The sequence below is a fragment of the Ptychodera flava genome, chromosome 1, assembly GCF_041260155.1.
Source record: "Ptychodera flava strain L36383 chromosome 1, AS_Pfla_20210202, whole genome shotgun sequence".
Lineage (NCBI taxonomy): Eukaryota > Metazoa > Hemichordata > Enteropneusta > Ptychoderidae > Ptychodera > Ptychodera flava.
The window spans coordinates 50,941,847-50,965,592 of NC_091928.1; the positions used below are offsets into that span (position 1 = coordinate 50,941,847).

Below are 23,746 nucleotides of genomic sequence, written 5' to 3' on the forward strand. Positions count from 1 at the left end.
TTCAGAGTGTAGTTGAAAAGCCTCGTTTGTACATCACTATGGGCAAAAAGGACCCTGAATTGTGCAGTACAGCGCCCAAAGCCGGACAATGCTTTGGGGTGGTTGCTAGTGACGACAGCAAACAGTGTATCAATTTCCTTTTAATAAAATATCGATTGAAATCTGCTCGCCTGTCGCTCGTATTTTCAGGTTACGTCATAAATTTTTCAATGACAAGCCCGTATATATTGACTTATGTACCATAAAATCAACGTATCTGTTGTTTTCGTCCACTCAAATTGAATCGAAGACAGTTTGTTTAGTATTGGTGATACTTTTATGTCTCAGCGTATTTGAGCTCTCTTTGGCAAGTTTTGCGCGGGTATGCAACACAACATTGTATCAATTTGCAACAAAAGAATATCGATCGATAGCGTTCACTACACGTTCACAGTAGAGACTCTACACCAGTTCGCTTCCGTTTCGTGTTATTTTTGCCAATTTACTGCAATGTTCATGGTTCATATTCATTCAAATTTTGTATAAAAGACAACAACTTGACAGGTATTTGGTCTGTACAATTTAGGAGACACTTGCTGATTAATTTGCGTCAATTTCATCCCTTGTTCTGAACATATAAACGGCGTCAGATCGCCATATTGTTGACAGCAACAGTGTATTTCAGTGATCAAAATAAATAGAATGGCAATAAAACACAATTTACGAAGAAATTCAAAAATCTAAAATGATACGTTTTTTTGCTTATAAGTCAGAGGATCACCGTGCCAATTATTTCCATTATCATTGGCTGAGAATTAAAAAAATTGAGCCGGCGAGAGGTGTGCAATCTGTTTGATCGATCGGACGCGCATAAACGCCAATGTTTTCTATGAGAATCGAGATTATTCGGCACATCGTAAAATGAAAAATACATCTGAAAAAACCCACCTGACCAAATTTTTCATTTCGCTGTTATTTCTCACAATATTTGAGACTAAGCATCTCATGAAGGTTAACTAAAACTCTATGGTTTTAGTTTTTAAATTTCCCTCTTATTTTTATGAAATGACGAGTTTACGATCGTTTGTGCAGTTGACCGTGTTTTCGCCTATTTTGTATAGAGTATTTTCGCTTCGGTATCTTAAGAATTCCTCATGAAATTATTGCCAAAATATCATAATGGACAGGTGAACATATAAGGAAATGCAATCTGCATCTCTTTCCTGTATATTTAGCTGTGCGGCTAGGAAATTCGGCGAAGTTTTCAACATTACGCAGAAGCTTGATTTGGCTCATTCAGCGTATGTGCGGCAAAAATTGTCACTTGTTGAGTCAACAAAATAGGGGCTGTTTTGCCCACAGTGCATAATGGGCAGATCTAATTGTTCTGAAGCGGACCAGTTGTCCAATATTGCGAAAATGATTCACTCAAACTATGACTTACAAATTGTTAATAATTACAAACAATATAGAAACACTTTAACTAAAGTCCTAAGGGCTGCTAAGAGAGATTATTATGCGTCTTTGATTCTAGAAAACCATAATAATTCTACCAAGACATGGGATATCATTAATCATTTACTCAGTAGGAAGAAAGTTTGTAATAGAACATGTTTGCCAGAACAACTGATTGTTACATCTAGTGATGAAAATGAGACGATATGTAGTACTCCTTATGAGATTGTAAATGGTTTCAATAGTTTCTTCACAAATGTAGGACCCGATCTGGCTAGCAGAATTCATTCACCTTCACATTCTTATTTTGATTTCCTACCCAAGACCTGTAAAAATTCGTTTTTCTTAGAGCCAACATCAGAAATTGAAGTTGCCAATTTGTTGAGAACCCTTGATATAAAAAGGCTTTCGGCTGTGATAATTTACCAGCGAAACTCATTGTAATTGCTGCTAATCAAATAGCCAAACCATTGTCTCATATTTTCAATCTGTCGTTTACACAATGCAAGTTTCCAAATGCATTAAAGGTAGCGAGGGTAATACCAATTTATAAGAAAGGTTCAAAAGATGCACCTGGAAACTACCGACCGATTTCTGTGTTACCCCTTTTCAGCAAAATTATTGACAAAATTGTAAATACTAGACTTATGGGCTTTCTCAACAAATTTAATTTACTGTATAAACATCAATATGGTTTTCGTGAAAAACATAGCGCAAAATTGTCACTTATCAATTTGGTTAGTGACTTACTGCATCAGATCGACAACGGGAATGCTACTATTGGGATCTTCATAGATTTTGCAAAGGCTTTTGATACGATAGATCATAGTATTTTACTATCAAAGCTTCAACATTACGGTATAAGGGGAAACCCTCTAAGTTGGTTTTCAGATTACCTGCATAATCGTACCCAGTTTGTTTTTGCGGACCAGGTGAAATCTGAAAATATGCCACTCACGTGTGGTGTGCCCCAGGGGTCAACACTTGGTCCAACATTGTTTTTAATATATATCAATGATCTCCCGAACTCATCCAACTACTTTGATTTTCGTTTATTTGCAGACGATTCCAATTTATTTCATACATTTCCTGACAAGCTAAGTAACATAGACCTTTCAGTTGTAAATCATCATTTTATGAGAGTTATACACTGGTGCGACTCAAATAAATTGACTATTAATATTGAGAAGACAAATTATATAATTTTTCATGGCAAACGTAAAGTCATCTCCAATCATGGTGTACTAAAGGTCAAAGGTAAAATTATAAAGCAGGCGGAAAATGCCTCCTTTGTTGGTGTGATTTTCGACGAGCACTTGTCTTGGAAAGAACATATTGATTATGTAACACTTTGTATTCGAAAAAAGTCAGGAATGTTATTTAAGTTAAGAAACATTGTACCAAAACATATTTTACTTTTACTTTATAAAGCTTTTCTTCAACCAAACATAATGTATGGATTAGAAGTGTGGGGGAGTACATACTCGACATATTTGCAATCTATTTTGAAAACTCAGAAAATGTGTTTACGGTGTATAACCTACTCTGGATTCAGAGAGCCGTCTGCACCACTATTCAAAGAACTAGGTCTTCTTGATATCTTTAAACTTTATAAACTTGGTATAGGAAATTTCATCTTTGATCTGTACAATTATAATCTTCCCCATCATATTAGTGACTATTTCAATATGGTCGACCATGGCCGACATACAAGGTTTAAACTTCAGCAAAACTTAGCTATTCCGAAGATATACACAGATGCCGGTAAATTTGCCGTTAAATATTCAGGCGCTAAACTGTGGAATAGTTTACCCATTCACATGAAATCACTCACATCACAACATCTGTTTAGAAAAGCGTTAAAACAACACCTCATCGATGAATCGTAAAGTACTCACTGTCATGTAAATTCTTACATTTTAAGCTCGTTGTATTTACTGGATTTTCTTTCTTTCTAGCCCTTTTAACAGTGATGCACATGTAGTTTGAGGTGGGGCCAAACCAGATTAGCGAAAAGCTATTTTTTGGCTCCTAAATTGCCATTTCTTTCCTTTTTCAGTAATATGTAAAACGTTTATAGTAGTTGTTATTATTATTTCTTTATGGCAATAAATGAATGAATGAATGAATGAATGAATGAAAGATTGATACAAGGATTACTGATTTGATAGAGGCAAAAAAAAACTGTCACGTCACTGGAAAATGTTCAGTATGAATACACACAGGTTCTTCCATGGTGATGGACCAGTCTCAAGAATTTGAAGAGGGTCAACAGGTCGATGGGCTTTTCAAATGCTTGTGTGGTGCAGATGCAAGACGACATGACGACTTGAGCTACTGCTGCTACAAGATAAAGCCACAGTCGTACGATGACAAACGCTCTCTTGTAACTAAACATCCATTTGCAAATCTGCCTGTGAAGGAGATCAGAGAAGACCTGGAAAAGAGATGGAGATACTTATGGGTAATTGAAACCGGCTCTTCAAGAAAAGTTAAATGACATTCTTCATAGAATTAGAAGAGTGCTCTCAATATTACAAGATCCCGAGGCACAACTGAGTGAAATCTATCGTGAGAAGTATGAAGTACTGCGTTGTGAGCCACTCTATGACCTCAAGGGCCACGTAACAAATCTATTTGAAGAGCTACTTTCACATGTTAGAAATAAACAGGATATGAAAGAGTTTATCAAACACGCCTGAAACAACAAAGATGAAATCCGTGGATCTGACGCAAGGAAAGCTATCATAATTCTGTCCAAATATATTGAAGGGCAGATTGTCCCGGGGTCGAATGAACAAATTTAGGACCAACAAATTGATACACTGGTAGAAATATGTGAAAAAACTTACCAATGTGATGAGTACAAAAATCCACGCCAGGTATTGAGATACTACAATCTTGCATTTACTCATGGCTATCTGTGCATAAAGATGATTGGCAGTCCCAAAACTATGACACGTCTAATATGGGCTAGCCAATTAGGCTAGCAGTCTTACTTTTGGATTTCTAGTGTAACAATGGCAAAACCATTTCTTTGCAGAAACGACATGTGACCAATATGACCTTCGGTGTCTCTGACTTGGTTTAAACACTTAGATTGCTTTTGGCCCAGCATTGCTGCTTGCAGCTGTTTTTTATTTGCTCTTTATTTTTGCGATCGCTGAATAATACTGTTGCCCACAATAAAATGGCGATCTTAAGGGTGTACATATGCAGAATCAGGGTCTTATATTGACATATTCTAATCAGTTAGCGTTGCGAGCCACTCTATGACCTCAAGGGCCACATAACAAATCTATTTGAAGAGCTACTTTCACATGTTAAAAATAAACAGGATATGAAGGAGTTTATCAAACACGCCTGAAAAAACAAAGATGAAATCTGTGGATCTGACGCAAGGAAAGCTATCATACTTCTGTCCAAATATATTGAAGGGCAGATTGTCCCGGGGTCGAATGAACAAATTTAGGGCCAACAAATTGATACACTGGTGGAAGTACAAAAATCCACGCCAGGTATTGAGATGCTACAATCTTGCATTTACTCACGGCTATCTGTGCATAAAGGTGATTGGCAGTCCCAAAACTATGACATGTCTAATATGGGATAGCCAATTATGCTAGCAGTCTTACTTTTGGATTTCTAGTGTAACAATGGATAAACGTTTCTTTGCAGAAACGACATGTAACCAATATGACCTTCGGTGTCTCTGACTTGGTTTAAACACTTAGATTGCTTTTGGCCCAGCATTGCTGCTTGCAGCTGTTTTTTATTTGCTCTTTATTTTTTGCGATCGCTGAATTATACTGTTGCCCACAATGAAATGGCCATCTTAAGGCGTGTATATATGCAGAATCAGGGTCTTATATTGACATATTCTAATCAGTTAGCATCTCTTAAGTTGTACAGACCAAATACCTGTCACGTTTTCATAATTTAAACCTAATTTGGGCGAATATAAGTGATGAAAATTCCAGTAAACTACAAAAATGACACAGAAGAGAGGCGAATGCGGCGAAGTCTCCACTGTAATCGTGCAGTGAAAGTTATTGATCGATATTCTTTTATCTGAAATTGATACACTGTTCCCTTGTTCACTTGCATGAAGTTCCCCGTTCACAATGGCGCAAAACTAAGCGAGAGTGGGTCAAAATGTGCAGTAACCTAAAAGTATCAACGAAACGGAAAAAAATGTTGTCGAGTTAATTTAAGTACAAGAAACCAATGGATACGTTGATTTATATAAGTCGATATTATGAGGTTATCCCTCGATATCACCTCTTGGACTCGTGTGATGCGGCCCACAACCGCACTCGCAGCAATACGACCCTACCAAGAGGTGATATCGAGAGATAACCTCTTTATCATATACCTATGCCCACGTTATTAATATAATATAAATTTTACTATAACCCAAACGGGATTCGAACCCCCACACACTCACGGCAACATCGCCTAGCTGCTAGGCCTCACACAAAACCAGTCGGCCACTGCTTCCAACCCAAAAGAGTTGGTCACAGTAACCGACTTAGATGTTGCAATTCTGTGCGCGACCGAGCAACACGGTGTGCGTGGAGCAGACGACACACAGACACATGAGTACACAGTACACACACATATAGTAATCGGAAAAGCACGAAGCTTTATACTGAGCTATCAGACAGCCTCGGGGACAAGTAAATATCCACCAGCAGGACTGTCCACTCAGGTTAAAGAAATATAAATTTTACTATAACCCAAACGGGATTCGAACCCCCACACACTCACGGCAACATCGCCTAGCTGCTAGGCCTCACACAAAACCAGTCGGCCACTGCTTCCAACCCAAAAGAGTTGGTCACAGTAACCGACTTAGATGTTGCAATTCTGTGCGCGACCGAGCAACACGGTGTGCGTGGAGCAGACGACACACAGACACATGAGTACACAGTACACACACATTTGGTAATCGGAAAAGCAAATGAAATTTAAATGAATAAATCTCGTATATTAAAATATGATACGTTTCACTGTGGTTTTTCTTGATGGACTACATTTGTTTGCGTCATCTTGCTAAGGCGGATTGATATACTAGCGTCTGACGTAATCTATCAGCTGGCTCATTGACAATTATTTTACGGTTGAGCAGAGAAATGCTTGAACTCTGTCATCAAACATGTTAGGCCGTGGGCTAGAGGGGGTCTACGTGCACCCCCCCCCCCCACAGGATAACAAACCTGTATTTTTCAGAAGCCTTGGGATCCCTAGAATACGAAATGGAAATTTTACCAGAAAAAATATAGGGATGCAAAAGCTGTTATGGTCGTGTTTTGAAGGGTATCGCAAAATCACGATTTTGCAACCGACATGCATTTTCGTCAAATCTGTCTTCTAGTAAGTCATCTACTGAGCTTATGTTTTAACATAACCTCACTTTTTTGGTATCATTAGAAAGGCAATTTATTCATCTTTAAGATTACATATTGCAACATGCAAAATATTCTACAGTTTTTGTGAAATATGACCAAAACTTACCCCATACCCCAAAATGTAACATTGCAAATTACAGTAAATCTCAAATTCTACTAATTTTTTAGCTAGGCAGAATAAAAAATGCAATTCTTTGTATGAAATTGGTTTATTTGGTACAGGGACATGTCAGAAATATGAAATAGACTTTTAACAGAAAAAATATTGGGTCTCTACAGCTGTAACAGTCATATTTTGAAGGGTACCGCAATATTACAGTGTTGCAGATTTGCATGTATTTTTGTTAAAGCTGTCTTCATATCAGTCACCTGCTGAGCTTGTTTCTGAATATAATCTAACGTGTTAGGTATCATCAGAAAGATAATTTACTAGTTTTTAAAATGACATATTGTAACATGCACTGTCTTGTATAATATTCATGAAATATGACCAAAACCTACCCCATACCCCAAAGTTTACATTGACAATTGCAGTCATAGCTAAAATCGAATTCTACCCATTTTTTAGCTAGACACAAAAATCTGCCCATTTTTGCTATTAAATCTGTTTTATTTGGTACAGGGACATGTCAGAAATATGAAATAGACTTTTAACAGAAAAAATATTGGGTCTCTACAGCTGTAACAGTCATATTTTGAAGGGTACCGCAATATCACAGTGTTGCAGATTTGCATGCATTTTTGTTAAACCTGTCTTCCTATAAGTCATCTGCTGAGCTTGTTTTTGAACATAACCACATTTGTTAGGTATCATTAGAAAGATAATTTACTAGTCTTTAAAATGGCATATTGTAACATGCACTATCTTGTATAGTATTCATGAAATATGACCAAAACTTACCCCATACCCCAAAGTTTACATTGACAATTGCAGTCATAGCTATAATCAAATTCTACCAATTTTTTAGCTAGACACAAAAATCTGGCCATTTTTGCTATTAAATCTGTTTTATTTGGTACAGGGACATGTCAGAAATATGAAATAGACTTTTAACAGAAAAAATATTGGGTCTCTACAGCTGTAACAGTCATATTTTGAAGGGTACCGCAATATCACAGTGTTGCAGATTTGCATGCATTTTTGTTAAAGCTGTCTTCCTATAAGTCATCTGCTGAGCTTGTTTTTGAACATAACCACACTTGTTAGGTATCATTAGAAAGATAATTTACTAGTCTTTAAAATGACATATTGTAACATGCACTATCTTGTATAGTATTCATGAAATATAAACAAAACTTACCCCATACCCCAAAGTTTACATTGAAAATTGCAGTCATAGCTAAAATCAAATTCTACCAATATTTTAGCTAGACACAAAAAGCTGCCAATTTATGCTATTAAATCTGTTTTATTTGGTACAGGGATATGTCAGAAATATGAAATAGACTTTTAACAGAAAAAATATTGGAATTCTGTAGTTGTAACAGTCAGATTTTGAAAGCTACGGCAAAATCTCCGTATTCCTGACTTGCATGCATTTTTGTTGAAACTCTCTTCTTATAAGTCATCTGCTGAGGTTTGTATTGAACATAATGTAACTTGTTAGATACCATTGAAAAGATAATTTACTAGTCTTTAAAATGACGTATTGTAACATGCAATATCTTGTATATAAATATGAAATATGACCGAAACTTACCCCATACCCCAAAGTTTACATCTAAAATTGCAGTCATAGCTAAAATCAAATTCTACAATTTTTTTTATACAGACATAAACAATGGGCAATGTTTTGTATTAAATCTGTTTTATTTGGTATGGGGATATGTTAAGAATATGAAATAGACTTTTAACAGAAAAAATATTTGGATTCTATAGCTGTAACAGTCATATTTTTAAGGTTACAGCAAAATCTCAGTATTACTGACCCGCATGCGTTTTTGTTAAATCTGTCTTCCTATAAGTCGTCTGCTGAGCTTGTTATTGATTATAACCTGGTTTGATTGGTATCATTAGAAAGGTAATTATGTAGTGTCTTAATAACATATTGTAATATGCAATATCTTGTATAGTTTTTATGGAATATGACAAAAACTTTCCCCATACCCCAAAGTGTATATCCAAAGATACTGTCATAGCTAACGTCAAATTCTACTGACTTTTTACCTACACACAAAAAAACAGCAATGTTTTGTATTAAATCTGTTTTACTTGGTACTGAAACATGTTAGAAATATAAAATGATATTTTAACAGAAAAAATATGGGATGTTATGGCTGTAAAGGTCATTTTTTGAAGTATACTACAAAATCACAATATAGTTGACTAGCATGAGTTTTGTTCAACCTGTCTTCTTGTAAGTCGTCTGCTGAGCTTGTTTTTGAATACAACATAGTATGTTAGGTATCATTAAAAAGGTAATTTACTCGCCTTTAAAATGAAATATAGTAACATGCAATATCCTGTATACTTTTCAGGACATATGACCAAAACTTACCCCATACCCCATGGTTTATATAGAAAGTACTGTCATAGCTAACGTGATAAAATTCCGCAAATTTTTAGCTAGACATGATAAAAAGGGCACTACTTTAGTATTAAATCTGTTGTATTTGGTACTTGGTTATGTCAAAAATTAAAATAGACTTTTAACAAAAAAAATATTTGGATTGTATAGTTGTAACAGCCATATTTTGAAGGGTAACGCAAAATTGCAGTACCGCAGACTGGCACCTTTTTGTTAAATTATTCTTCTTGTAAGTCATCTGCCGAGCTTGTTTTGTAACATAACCTGGCTTGTGGGGTATCTTTAGTAGGGCACTTTATTCGTCTTCAAGATGACATATTGTAATATGCAATGGCCTTCACAGTTTTCCTGAAATATGGTCAAACTTTACGCCATACCCCAAAAGTTCAAATCGCAAATTATATTAAATTCTACCTTTTTTTGCTACACATAATACAAAAGGCAATTCTTTTATGAAATCTGATTTGTTTGTTACAAATTATGTCACAAGTATGAAATAAACTTTAACGGGAAGATGATACTATTTAGTAGCGATTTGGATCATTTTTGGAGGGGGAAATCCATATATAGAAAATGTATGTGTATTTTGCCATGATACCTGGGTACCCTTCCAAATATGATCCAAAAGGCTACAAAATCATATTATATTCCTGTTTAAAGTTAATTTCATATTTGTGACATACTTTTTTAACAAAATCACAGATTTCATAGGTTGCATACAGGCATTGCCCTTTGTATACAAAGTTCATAAATTGTAAACAAATGGTAGAGTTTCAGATTCGCTGTAATTTGCTTTGTAATTTTCAACGTAAACTTTGGGGTATGGGGTAAGTTTTGGTCATATTTCATGAATACTGTACGAGATATTGCATGTTGCAATATGTTATCGTAAAGAAGAATAAATTAACTTTTCAATGGTAACTAGCACGTTAGATTATATTCAAAAACAAGCTCAGCAGATGTCTTAAAAGAAGACAGGTTTAACAAAAATGCATGCAAATCTGCAACACTGTGATATTGCGGTACCCTTCAAAATATGACTGTTACAGTTGTAGAGACCCAATATCTTTTCTGTTAAAAGTCTATTTCATATTTCTGACATGTCCCTGTATCAAATAAAACAGATTTAATGGCAAAAATGGGCAGATTTTTTGTGTCTAGCTAAAAAATTGGTAGAATTTGATTTTAGCTATGACTGCAATTGTCAATGTAAACTTTGGGGTATGGGGTAAGTTTTGGTCATATTCCATGAAAACTGTACAGGATATTGCATGTTGCAATATGTTATCCTAAAGAAGAATAAATTATCTTTTCATGGTACCTAACAAATTAGATTATATTTAAAAACAAGCTCAGCAGATGTCTTAAAAGAAGACAGGTTTAACAAAAATGCATGCAAATCTGCAACACTGTGATATTGCGGTACCCTCCAAAATATAACTGTTACAGCTGTAGAGTCAAACTATTTTTTCTGTTAAAAGTTTATTTCATATTTCTGACATGTCGTTGTACTAAATAAAACACAATTAATAGCAAAAATGGGCATATTTTTGTGTCTAGGTAAAAAAATGGTAGAATTCGATTTTAGCTATGACTGCAATTGTCAATGTAAACTTTGGGGTATGGGGTAAGTTTTGGTCATATTTCATGAATATTATACAAGATAGTGCATGTTACAATATGTCATTTTAAAAAATAGTAAATTATCTTTCTAATGATACCTAACAAGTGTGGTTATATTCAGAAACAAGCTCAGCAGGTGACTGATATGAAGACAGTGTTAACAAAAATACATGCAAATCTGCAACACTGTAATATTGCGGTACCCTTCAAAATATGACTGTTACAGCTGTAGAGACCCAATATTTTTCCTGTTAAAAGTCTATTTCATATTTCTTACATGTCCCTGTACCAAATAAAACCAATTTCATACAAAGAATTGCATTTTTTATTCTGCGTAGCTAAAAAATTGTAGAATTTGAGATTTACTGTAATTTGCAAAGTTAAACTTTGGGTATGGGGTAAGTTTTGGTCATATTTCACACAAACTGTAGAATATATTGCATGTTGCAATATTTCATCTTAAAGAATAATAAATTGCCTTTCGAATGATACCAAACAAGTGAGGTTATGTTAAAAAATAAGCTCAGCAGATGACTTACAAGAAGACAGATTCGACGAAAATGCAATTGGGTTGCAAAATGGTGATTTTGATACGTGTTTTATTTAGTTACCCCGCATTTCCCTATGCTTCAAAACCATGCCACTTTTGGAGATCGGACATGATATCGCAGTCAAGTCAAAATCATAGACGGGCACCACGGTTTTGTTTTGATTAGGGCACCACCATGTAAGTAGTCCGGTATGCAAATCAACAGGCCGTATCATGCTTTGTTATGTAAATCAACAGGTCGTATCACTTTTTCATATGCAAATACTCAATTGAATGAAAGAAAGACGTGCTGATCATTCCTTTCATATGCAAATCAACAAGGCGTATCACTTTATTGACATGCAAATCAACATGATAAATCATGTCACAGAACTCAGTACAGACACAATACAGGGCATAGGTATATGATAAAAATGGCTTATTGTGAAAATATCATGACGCGACCTGAGCACTCGAGCTGCCCGCGAGCAGATTTTGATCGATTATCTATTGACAATAGATTGAAACGATGTTTCGCCGTCGTCAATAGTGACAGACTGAAAGCGCTGTGATGTAGTGAATATGATTTGTGGAATACCCGGAATACTTTTAGCAGTGATTGTTTTAAGAGATAAAGTTCATTGGAGATAATGTATTTCATGATTCTAAAATTAATTATTTTTTTACAGGTTGATGAAACACCCCTTTTCTGTGCACTTAAACATCGAGATATCCAGTGTACGAAACTACTGCTTATGAAAAACAGTAAAGTTCATGGAGACGTGGTAAGAACCCTGTATCTGTAAATTTGCTAAAAAAACACGTGGAGCGAGAATACGCCTGGTTAATTTTTTTTCTTTTAGTTTTACTTTTCAATACGTTCTTAATGAATGTTGAGATGAATTTCATCACTGTAAGTTTAAATAACGCAAATAAATGCAACTATAATGCCTTTCCTTAAATCGCTTGTCCGATATTATTTCAGGTTGAGTAAATATAAAGTTGAGTAAATATAAAGTAAGGTTCTTCTATCCATAGGCAAAGTAGGAAATTATGATTGAGACTTAGGATGAACATGTTTTTACAAAATTTTCAAGTCATTGAGTCGAATGAATGTAAAGGATGGAGCATCCTGCATTGCGATTTAACTGTCTAACAACTATACACCCTTGATATACTATTATTTTTAGGCTGACACATCTAATTTGTCCCAGCTGTCGTGGGTTGTAAGAAAACATGATAAACACATGACTGAAGACATGTTAAGGCTGATGTTAATATAAATGAGGTGAACCAGGTAAGACATGGTGACATTGCTTGAAATAAATCAAACCTGAAGCAGTGTAACAAGGGATGAAAATCTCCGTAAATGTAAAGAATCTCCATAAATGTAATATCTAACATAATTGTAATAACATGAACCTATAAATAAAACATCGCACAGAAATGCAATACAATCGACCATTCATTCAAAAAAAACATTTGTCACAATTCAAAAAATAGTGTCCATAAATGTAATTACAGCACATATGAATGTAATTCTTGTTAATCATATATTGTGATTACAATTACAGAATTAGCTTGACATATTTATCTATGTAATAAAGGGAAAGTAAATCCAAATATCTTTGTCGTCTGCGTTGAGTGTATTTTGTGTATTTTGAAAGTTTTTTTACGATACGCTGCATTTTGTATTAAACTGATTAGCCTTGCAGAGACACAGCTGTAATCTGCGTGTCCACGCCGTCTTTACTCCAGAGTGTGAATGCATAACACTACAGTCCGTAATCGTCGTGTTTCGAGTGTATGCTAAACTGTCTTCATCAGTCGCCTCAACTTCATCTTCAAAGGGTGAATTGTGTGGAATAATTGCTGGATTTTATATATCACTATGTTATGCCACTTGAAATTTGTTCTTTTACTGGATAAGCCAGAATGTCCAATTTGGTTCTCATTTGCATTATTCTGATGTGTTCAAAGTAGTGTTCGTGTTGTGTTTCTTAGGTTGAAAAAAGAGATATATGCACCCATCATCATGTTTTCTATAGCCCATTCTGTTCGTCGTTGTCTTATATCTTAGTTGTTTATTCTTAGTCGTCTTTTGTAAACCTCTTGTGGTGACAACGGTTAACGAGCAATATAACCTTTTCTAACTATTTAATAGTGCTAACTAGTTTAATATTTTTTATTAATTTAGCGTTTTTTCAGTGATTTTCTTTTGTTTAAATGAGTATCAAAAACATTGCTTGGTATCTTCTTCATCACTTTCAAGTTTCAGATAACGATTTGATGGTTCAAGCAAAATTTAACACAAACAAAAGACAAATGAACTCTTAATGTGTGATGAATTACACAAAAAATCCTTGCATGGTTTACATACAGTTTTACAGCTTTTCTTGACCTTGATCAAGTAAAGATAAAACAACCTGGTCTTATACTTTTTTTGCTTACATAAAATAGAAAAGACTCAAACTAAAGCATAATATTAGTTTTAAAGCTGGTTTAATTTGCCTCAAATATCAATATTTACAACACAATGTACAACAGCAACTATGATGTACAGTGGTACCAAAGTTGTTGAACTGCTGAAATATCTTCAGAGTTTTTTGAATCATTTTTTGTAGGGGCAACGTCTGGCCAGTACAGGTGCACAATGTGAAGGGTGGGTCTTGATGTGGTGGTCCTTTATCATCATTTCAATTTTTTCACCTTCATCACCTGGCATACACTGGTAATTTCTTATTGAAACATTCAAAATGTAGTGAATTGATTCGATACCCTGTTCAGATAGAAATCTCAACCCTATTTTCATTCTTTGAACTCTTTCCATGACATGGCTTTCAAGAAGATGGAGCTTAGAAATACGTTTTCCTCAGGAAAAACTGGTCTGTAGTGGTCCATTAACTTAGCTATACTGGTATCTGAAGGAGAGTCCAGAAAACAATTTGTTGAAGTGACGATGTCGTTTCTTGTCATTATATACCATAAATGACATATATTTTGCTTAACTAAAGTCACTCTATGTGCTCATACAAAGCTTCACCATTATTACCTGTTCGCTATTTTATGGTCTGCTGAATGATAAGATACTCAGTATATGGCTTATCAACACAGTCAATAAACAGGATGCACTGTTATTGTTCAAAATAGTATTCATGTCTACTGTGACGTAGTGTCATGTGAGTATTATTCATGAGCTGTCATTACTATTCATGAGGGCATGTATATCTCTCTTGGTCCACGTGTACTCAAGTCAGTCTCCAGCTTACCATCACTCTATGTACGTAGCTTAGAGCTTAGTGTAATAAAGTAGCAATATCTTAGATTATATAGTACCCGCTGTTTCCAGTCGTCTTTACATCCCTTCATCATTGGAATACCAGCCTTGCTGGCCCCGACATGCTACCACATAACCGACAATACTAACGTAACCTCGGTTATATCACATTGGAGCCAGCTTGGGATTCTAACTCACACTCTCAGACGCACTTGGAGGAAACCGGGTTGTAACGAAGCTTAAAGTGTGAGTCCTGCCACATTTTGAGACTTTTTCGTTTGACTTGGGGCATATACTATAGTTCTGGTTGTCAATGAAATTGGTATTAATAAAACAAACATTTACACACAAACTGAAGCTTATTTGAGCGGTTTTTAGACGGTTGTATTATGTTATTTCGACGAAAACACGGGAAAAGTTGCACTTTTCGATTTCCATCATGGCGACATTTCCGGAAATTGCCGAGCTCGCCCCGTTTTGGCGCAAGTAGCTGTGACGTCACTAATAGAATGGGTGATGGTGACTTCGTGTATTGACTATGGAGATAGTGATAATTTCATGAGTGAAAGCAGTGCAACTGAGAATATCATCGTCACAGAAGATATGACAAAGCTGTTCAGAATTTACAGACCTGCAAATTTTAACAGTCGGAACCTTAACCTAAACGAGAACAAGAGCGGAACTCTTCTTGACCGTCGCGTCAGTGACAAGCCCACCGTGACCACAGTCAAACACACTAGTGCACTACCGTACACCACAACCGCAAGCTAACAAAATATAAATATAAGTCTGGAGTTGCCATCCCACCTTATTATTACTTCTGAACACAAATTGCCTCATTCAAAATCTGTATATAAAAATTTGAATTACACCATGACGCTTGTAGATAGATGTAGTAGAGATCAAGTTGAAAATTGTCCACCGTTCATAACAACATCTTTCCTATCAACAGCTGGAAGTGGAACGGCTGAGGGTCATGTTAGCATAAACACCAAAGGTAGTGTTCTCACCGCAAAATCTTCAGTTTGGCGTTATAAAACCTCACATGAACATTGGCACTTTTACAAATATGTGACCGTAAAGACATGTCTAGCCAAATTCTCGGGAAGAGATAAATTAAAATTGACATGATGTAAATATCGGGCACACTGGCACCGGGCGGCTCAGCCGGCCATTTCTGTGACGGAGTGATCAGCTACGCTTCCGCAGTTTTTTTTCTTGATTAAATGTCAGCGATATAAAGCACAGTGTTCATTGTTTCATGACTGCGAAATCTCAAAGAAGCTAAAATATTTTAGGGGAGACTTAGTCGAGCAGAAGGGAACAGATGACGACAACGCGACTGCTTCGTCAACAGTATAAACTTCTTTGCATGCTACACGTTGTGTCACTGTTACTGGCAGCCGTGCTGTATTATACACAACCTATCGTTCAGTCTCGCAAAGAGTCAGTCAATCACTACGTAAATTTTTTAGGAATATAAAATTAGATATCTCCTAACGTTACTAATTATAGAGTCACATATGCATGAGATCTAGTACTTGTATTCATTTATTTATTTACAATCACTTTCGTAACACATCTGAATCGGCGATCAGTCTTGGGGGATGTAAACACGGCCATACTTCTCCGCGGCCCCCGCATCCTTGACATGTTTTGGGCAACCTGTCGCAGTCTTGCTGCTGTTCTCGCTCTTGTCCACAGTTGATGATGATCACGCGAAGCTTTCTGGTGACAATGGTCGTACTGGTACGGCATTGCGATTACATAATCGATGTAGTAACTCCAGGAATATTAAAGTATATCTTACCGTACATCTGGCTTCCGAACCGTGTTTATTCTAAGTCACGGCACTCGAAAATGTGCACCGCAGAAAACACTTGTCTGAATGCCTCTTTTCCGACCCTTTCTTGTAATTTTGTCAAATGCGGCTAATACATCATCCTACAATGCAATAAACTGACAAGGCTGCAGTTACTTCAGCCACCAAAGGCGTAACTTCTCACCATGTTGAAGCCACAGCGGTAAGCATTCGCTATGGCCGAGGTGAACACACTCACTCGTACATTCTATTAGTTACGTCATTTCCGGTGGCAATGCCCGCGAATTCCGAAACGACCCGAATGGCAGCTAACTTCAAAGTCGCACAACATATTGCATTTTAAAATATTTAACCGCGTCGTTTCATTGGGGTGATGCATTTATTTGATAAACTAGGGGTGGCAAAATTGTATAGCATGGCTCATTTTAACCAAAATTAACTTTGAATTTATGCGGGACATACACTTTAACCTGTGAGTACTATAAGACACTGATAAGCCGTGTGTAACACACACTCGGAACTTTGACAAATAACTGTGTGCTACTAAAAGCTGAGAGACTCGGAACAAACGCTTAGATGGTTGTTGTAACCTGACTTTGCAACAAGCAGCAAGTTAAATGGAACTTTGGAAAGTTATCTGCAGGGGAGACTGTCGTCATTTTTATGTATGCATTGGTATGTGGACATACCATCATAGCAGAATCTCCGATACCTGAGATAGCCCAGCAGGACTGAATTTGCTGATCAACTTAATACTGGTTCAGACGTTGCCGTGTGGATGTAGCTGATAAACCAGAGACGAGAAGTTGGATGTTGTGAGCACTGTCAACCTAGCGGAGAACTCAACCATAAGCAAGTAGAAGCAAGTTCACAGAAGACGGACGACAATTAAGAAGACAAAAGAACTTTTGTGTGAAGTGAACTTAATTGAACCTTGCCGTGGACACTGTCATTGAAGCAACCAGACTTGCTTTTTATGACTTTGAAATTTCTTGAAAATTTCTGTGTGCAGAGAATTTTCACAATCTTTTTGTTTCAGTGTTTAATTAATCTTTCAGTATACGCGGGAAGACACACCCTGTTGACGCAAAAGACTGTAAGTACTTATATAAACACTTATTGAAACAAAGTCTTAACGATCTAAAGATAGGTTGTTTTTCTGGGGTGAACGCCCCTTAACTAAGTACCTGTGCAAATCGTACGACAGGAAATTTGCATTTCTGTGATTGTGCACTTGTGTATCTTTTCATTAGCAGTGAAAAACAAAGATAAGAAGCCGTGGGAAATACTATCATTCAGTTGCATTCAATTAAGAAATTTACACTAACTGGGTGGGGTCAACACACTTTGTGGTTGATACCATTGCATTCTAGGGGTGACCAGGTAAGTGCATATCTCTTACTACAGCCTTGTGCTAGTGAATGAATGAGTATGTCCGATACGGAGGGTGAAGTAAGCTTTCCAAGTATGACAGAAAGCAAAAGCCCGACAATTAAACAAGAGCCTATTGACGATTATGGCGCAACAAGTGGTTTAAGTGGAAAAGAATTAGCTGAAAACCTGTTGCATCAAAAAGAAATTCTTCAGCTCAAATTGAATCTGTATAAACAAGAGCAGGCAAATCACACGCAGCATTTAGAGAGAGAACGCATGCGTATAGATGCAGAAAGACAGAAATATGAGCAAGAAAAACACTTTGATTCGTAAACTTGAACTAAAGGCAGAAAGAGAAAAGCGCACACATGATTTGAAAATGAAAGAATTAGAGGTAAAAGCGAAAACAAATTCGCATGATACGGATCATGAGTTCAATGATTGGACTGCTAAGCTCCCTCAGTTCAAGGAAGGTGACAATGTGGACACACATTTGCGTACATTCGAGAGGCTAGCTCGAACGAACAGTTGCCTAAGCGGATTTGGCCAAAGAAATTAGCTCCGACTCTTGTAGGTAAGGCCCAGGAGGCATATTCTAGGTTGAAAGAAGACGATGCCCTAGATTATGATAAGATCAAAGTTGCTATACTTAGGAAGTATGAGCTCACCAGAGAGTCACACAGAGTTAAATTCAGAGCTTGCGAACATACAGATGAGGAGACATTCTGTATGTGGGGTTATATTGCTGCCGATAGTTTTGACCGCTGGATGGAAACAAGTGGGGTTCCGTCTTTAAGTGGTGAAGAAAAATATGAACGGGTACGTGAACTATTTATAATGGAGCAATTAGTGAAGGGCGTGCCCAAACAAATGCAAACATGGTTGAAGGAAAGATATCCTGAAAACTATAAGGACTTGGTAAAACTTGGTTAGACATATAAATCTGCACATTCTAGCGCTGTTAGCGATCAGACTTAGCGGAAGCGGGGTTTCAAAAGTTTTAACAATAAACACAAGCCAAAAAAGGGTGAGGGAAAGAAGTTTGATAACTCATCCCAGAGTGGTGAGAAGTCAAAGCCCTAAGCTGCATGTTACACATTTAGGAAAACTGGTCATTTGGCAAGAAATTGTCCCCAACAAAAGTCTGATAAAAATGCAGGTTCAGCAAAGACAAAGGTCGTTGGCCATGTCAGAAGTCAGGATGACAAAGGCTATGATATTTGGGCTGAATTTGGTAATGATTATCTACTTGGGAGAAATACTTACGTTTGGGTGTTTAGACGGTAAACCAGTGAGTATCAGAGGGACACGGGTTGTTGTCAAACCTTGGTAAAGCCAGAGTTTGTACAACAATCTAACTATTTGCCTGGAGAGACTTGCAATATTAGTTTTGCAGACGAAACAGTGCACGAGGCGCCTGTTGTCAAAGCCCACATCGAAAGTGTCTTTTTCACTGGACCTTTGCATATGGGGGTATGGAAAGGTATACCTAAGGATGTTCTGCTAGGTGAGGATGCACTTGCCTTGCAGGATCGCCGTGCGTTAGTGGTCACAAGACGTCAAAAGAAAGCGCAGGACGAGCGCGAGGCTATAGTTAAGCAAAATGAATTGGCGTCTGGTGTGAAGCAATACCTGTTGAGGAATTGCCGACTCTCAGTGAAGCAGAACAAAGTGACGATGACTTCGATGAGGAAGTAGAATCATCTGATGGAAGTAACAGTGCTTCAAAACACACAAAGTCAAAGAGATCCAAGAGGTAATTGGGTCACGTGACGAATACTATGATTCACTGGGTATCTCTAGATTGTTTGATTAGGACAATTTAAACAATTAGAAAGCGGATGATGTAAACAGTGAGAGTGAGTGGAATGATACCTCCCATGATGCATCAGCCCTTGATGAGCCGTTTGATGAAACTTCATCAGATCTGAGTGACATCAGTGATGACGAGGAAAGTGATGACGTCACTTCTAAAGTGTCCAAGAATATTTCCACTGGATTAAAATGTCAGCAAGAATATGCTGAAATATTAAGATTAGATCGGGATAAGTTAAGAGAACTTCAATCGGCCGATCCTACTCTTGCAAATGTGCGAGAGCATGCAGATGCAAATCAATTGTCGGAAATCAAACTTGATTTTTCTGGCATGAGAAATTATTGTATTGTAAGTGGATTTCTTCACATAAGGTACGTGAAGTTAGACAAATTGTAGTACCAGCGGAATGTCGCAATGCATTGCTAAGAGTGTCACATGACATGCCTCTGTCAGGACACCTTGGCATTGGAAAGACTAAACAAAGGCTGCTACAATACTACTATTGGCCCGGTATTTTCAAGGATGTTGCAGAACACTGCAAGACTTGTAGTCCATGTCAAAAATCTGCAAGACGGAGAGCGTCTGAGAAAGTGCCTCTGGTTTCGATGCCTATTATAAATTACTGTTTGAGTTAATTGCAATGGATATTGTGGGTCCCTTGAAAAGAACTCGACGCGGAAATAAGTTTATTTTAGTCATCGTGGATTATGCAACTCGGTATCCAGAGGCTTTGGCTATGCCAGACCAGGAAGCCGAGACTGTTGCGACAGCATTGATCGAAGTTTTTAGTCGGATGGGACTACCTGGTGAAATTTTGACAGACCAGGGTACAAACTTCATGTCACGTCTTATGACTGATATGTGTGCGAAGTTGAAGATCTCAAAAATTCGAACGTCCCCATATCACGTACGATGCAATGGATTAGCTGAATGTTTTAACAGAACGCTCAAGGCAATGTTACAACGTTTCGTAGCGGAAGACCAGAAGGAGAAGGACCGATATTTGCCGTACCTTCTTTTTGCGTACAGAGAAGTACCGCAAGCGAATACCTGTTTCTCACCTTTCGAGCTAATGTATGGTCGAAGTATAAGGGGACCACTTGCTGTGATCAAGGATCAGTGGACTGAGAAAAGTTCACAGGAGGAAAACTTGGCGCAATATGTAATAACGATGCGAGAAAGACTTGCCGACATGAGAAAAAATTGTCAAAAAGAACTTGGAAAAAGCCCAAGCACAACAAAAACGGTGGTATGATAGGAGAGCAAGGAAACGTTCTTTTAAGAACGGTGATAAAGTACTTTAACTCTTACCGTCCTCCAGCATAAGTTGAGTGCTCAGTGGCAAGGACCATTAACTGTGGTGAGGAAAGTCTCAAATGTTGATTACGAAATTGAGCGAGGTGGCCGTAGAAAACCAAAGCGGGTTTATCATATCAACATGCTAAGAGCATGGAAAGAGAGAAATAAACCGGTGTATTTTGTTGACACTGTTGATGCTGTGTGCAACAAGGACATAGAAAACTCTATGTACTACACACCGGAGGATCAGAGCACAGAGACTTGGAGAGATGTAGTAATTGCGGATTCGGTAACTGCGGATCAGCATGCGGAACTGTTACGCTTACTGCAAGAGTACAGTGATGTTTTAACTGATGTACCCGGTTGTACTGATCAGGTAGAACACAATGTGATAACTACTGACGAAACGCCAATTTGTCAGAAACCATATCCTCTACCGCAGGCAGCTAAACAGACAGTTAAAGAGGAACTGCAGAAAATGCTGAAAGCTGGAATTATCACTGAATCAAAGAGTCCCTATGCCTCGCCTCTCGTTTTAGTCAAGAAAAAACAGAGTGGAATTCGATTCTGCGTTGACTATAGAGGACTGAATCAGGTTACGGTATCTGACGCATATCCGATGCCTAGACCAGATGAATTGATTGAGGAAATCGGTGGATCGAATTATATATCGACGATCGATCTCACAAAGGGATATTGGCAAATTCCCTTGAGCAAACGTGCTCGGGAGAAGTCTGCCTTTATCACTCCTTTTGGACTGTATGAGTTTACTGTTATGCCATTTGGGATGAAAAATGCGCCAGCAACTTTTCAGAGGTTAATGGATAAGACATTTAATCAACCCAGAGAAAAAGCATATATGGATGACTTGGGTCCACATGATCATTCTTGGGAAGATTATGTTAAACACCTGCGTAGCATATTTGAGAGGTTATGTAGTTGTAACTAACTGCTAGACCAACTAAGTGCTATCTTGGTGGTATTGAAGTTTCTTTCACTGGTTACGGTGCTGGAAGTGGAAAAATAAAACCTATGGCAGATAAGGTTAATGCTGTTGTCAATTACCCAACACCAGTGACGAAGCGTGACGTCAGATCATTTTTAGGATTAGCAGGATACTACAGAAAGTTTATCCCAAATTTCTCTGACATTGCGACCCCATTGACTGAGCTAACATGTAAAATAGCCCAGCCAATGTTCAATGGACTCAGAGCTGTGTTGATGCTTTCCAGAAGCTGAAAGATGCTTTAGCATCATCACCAGTTCTGGCGGTTCCAGATTATAATAAGCCGTTTGTGGTGCAGACAGACACGTCTGACCATGGTATTGGTGCGGTTTTGTGTCAATATGATGACAAGGGAGATATTAGCCGAAAACTCCTCCCCAGGGAGAAAAATTACCCAACTATAGAAAGAGAGTGTTTAGCCATTGTTTGGGCTGTGGAAGCTTTGAATCCTTACTTGTACGGGAGAGAGTTTACAGTTCAAACAGATCACAATCCGTTGGTTTGGTTAGACAAAATGTGTAGTAAAAATCGTAGGTTGTTGCGATGGAGTTTAATACTGCAAGAGCATCAATTTAAGATTGAGTACAAGAAGGGCAGCGAAAATACAAATGCAGACGCATTGTCGCAAATGTGGAGCTCGGATGTACGGTAGTGTGTGAAGGTGCATGAATGATGTAGTGAAAGGGCTGTAGTGACCTGATATACACTGTTTTGGAAAAGGCGTGTTGAATTTTCAACCCTTATAGTAATGGTGTTTGCCCAGGTTACTGCACCCCACTTAGTCAGTAGTTTTTTTTGTGTTTTTTTGTCATTTACTTTCCTTTAGATTCATTATTATTATTATTGTATTATTTTACTTTGAATTTTGCTGATTTTCTGAATTATTTTGCCGTACTAGTGATGTAGACTCCCTGTCTCCATCAAAATAAGGAGGGAGGAATGTGACGTAGTGTCATGTGATTATTATTCATAAGCTGTCATTACTATTCATGAGGGCATGTATACCTCTCTATGTACGTAGCTTAGAGCTTAGTGTAATAAAGTAGCATCTTAGATTATATAGTACTCGCTGTTTCCAGTCGTCTTTACATCCCTTCATCATTGGAATACCAGCCTTGCCGGCCCCGACATGCTACCACATAACCGACAATACCAACGTAACCTTGGTTATATCACATCTACTTTTGAATTTGTTTTTCCATAATAAGTTCCATTACACATACAAAGGCTTTGTTGAGAAGCACAGTACAGAGCAGTTTAGAAAACCACATGGAGTACAAGTAATGTATGAGCATTTGATGTACAGAACAGAAGTATTGAGAATATAGGATACATAATGTTGAGAAAAAGAGCTATAACTCAGTGTTTTTCAAACATGACAATATTTGTATGTATGATTCCAAAAATATTTTCCTAAGTCAAAAGAAAACATACACAATACTAAGTTTTCATCACAGTCTTCGGTTTTGCAAAATTACCATTATTTGTTGCAAATAAATTTACTAACACAAGACATTGATGACTTTATAGGCAATGTTGACAAATTAAATACAATGTTTATTTATGTTCAAGGTATAGTGGATCTTTTTTTATGTATTTATTTAGTCCATCATCCAACGGGCGCTAG

The 23,746-nt window shown here is 37.2% G+C and overlaps 1 protein-coding gene across 1 annotated transcript; it reads left to right on the forward strand.

Moving 5' to 3' along the window:
• Positions 1-3,667: 3,667 nt before the first annotated feature.
• Positions 3,668-22,062, forward strand: LOC139145449 (uncharacterized). The gene is made up of 3 exons (XM_070716648.1): positions 3,668-3,898; positions 19,833-20,162; positions 21,136-22,062. Exons 1-3 carry the CDS (start codon positions 3,668-3,670, stop codon positions 22,060-22,062), a joined length of 1,488 nt encoding a protein of 495 aa, XP_070572749.1.
• Positions 22,063-23,746: the final 1,684 nt, after the last annotated feature.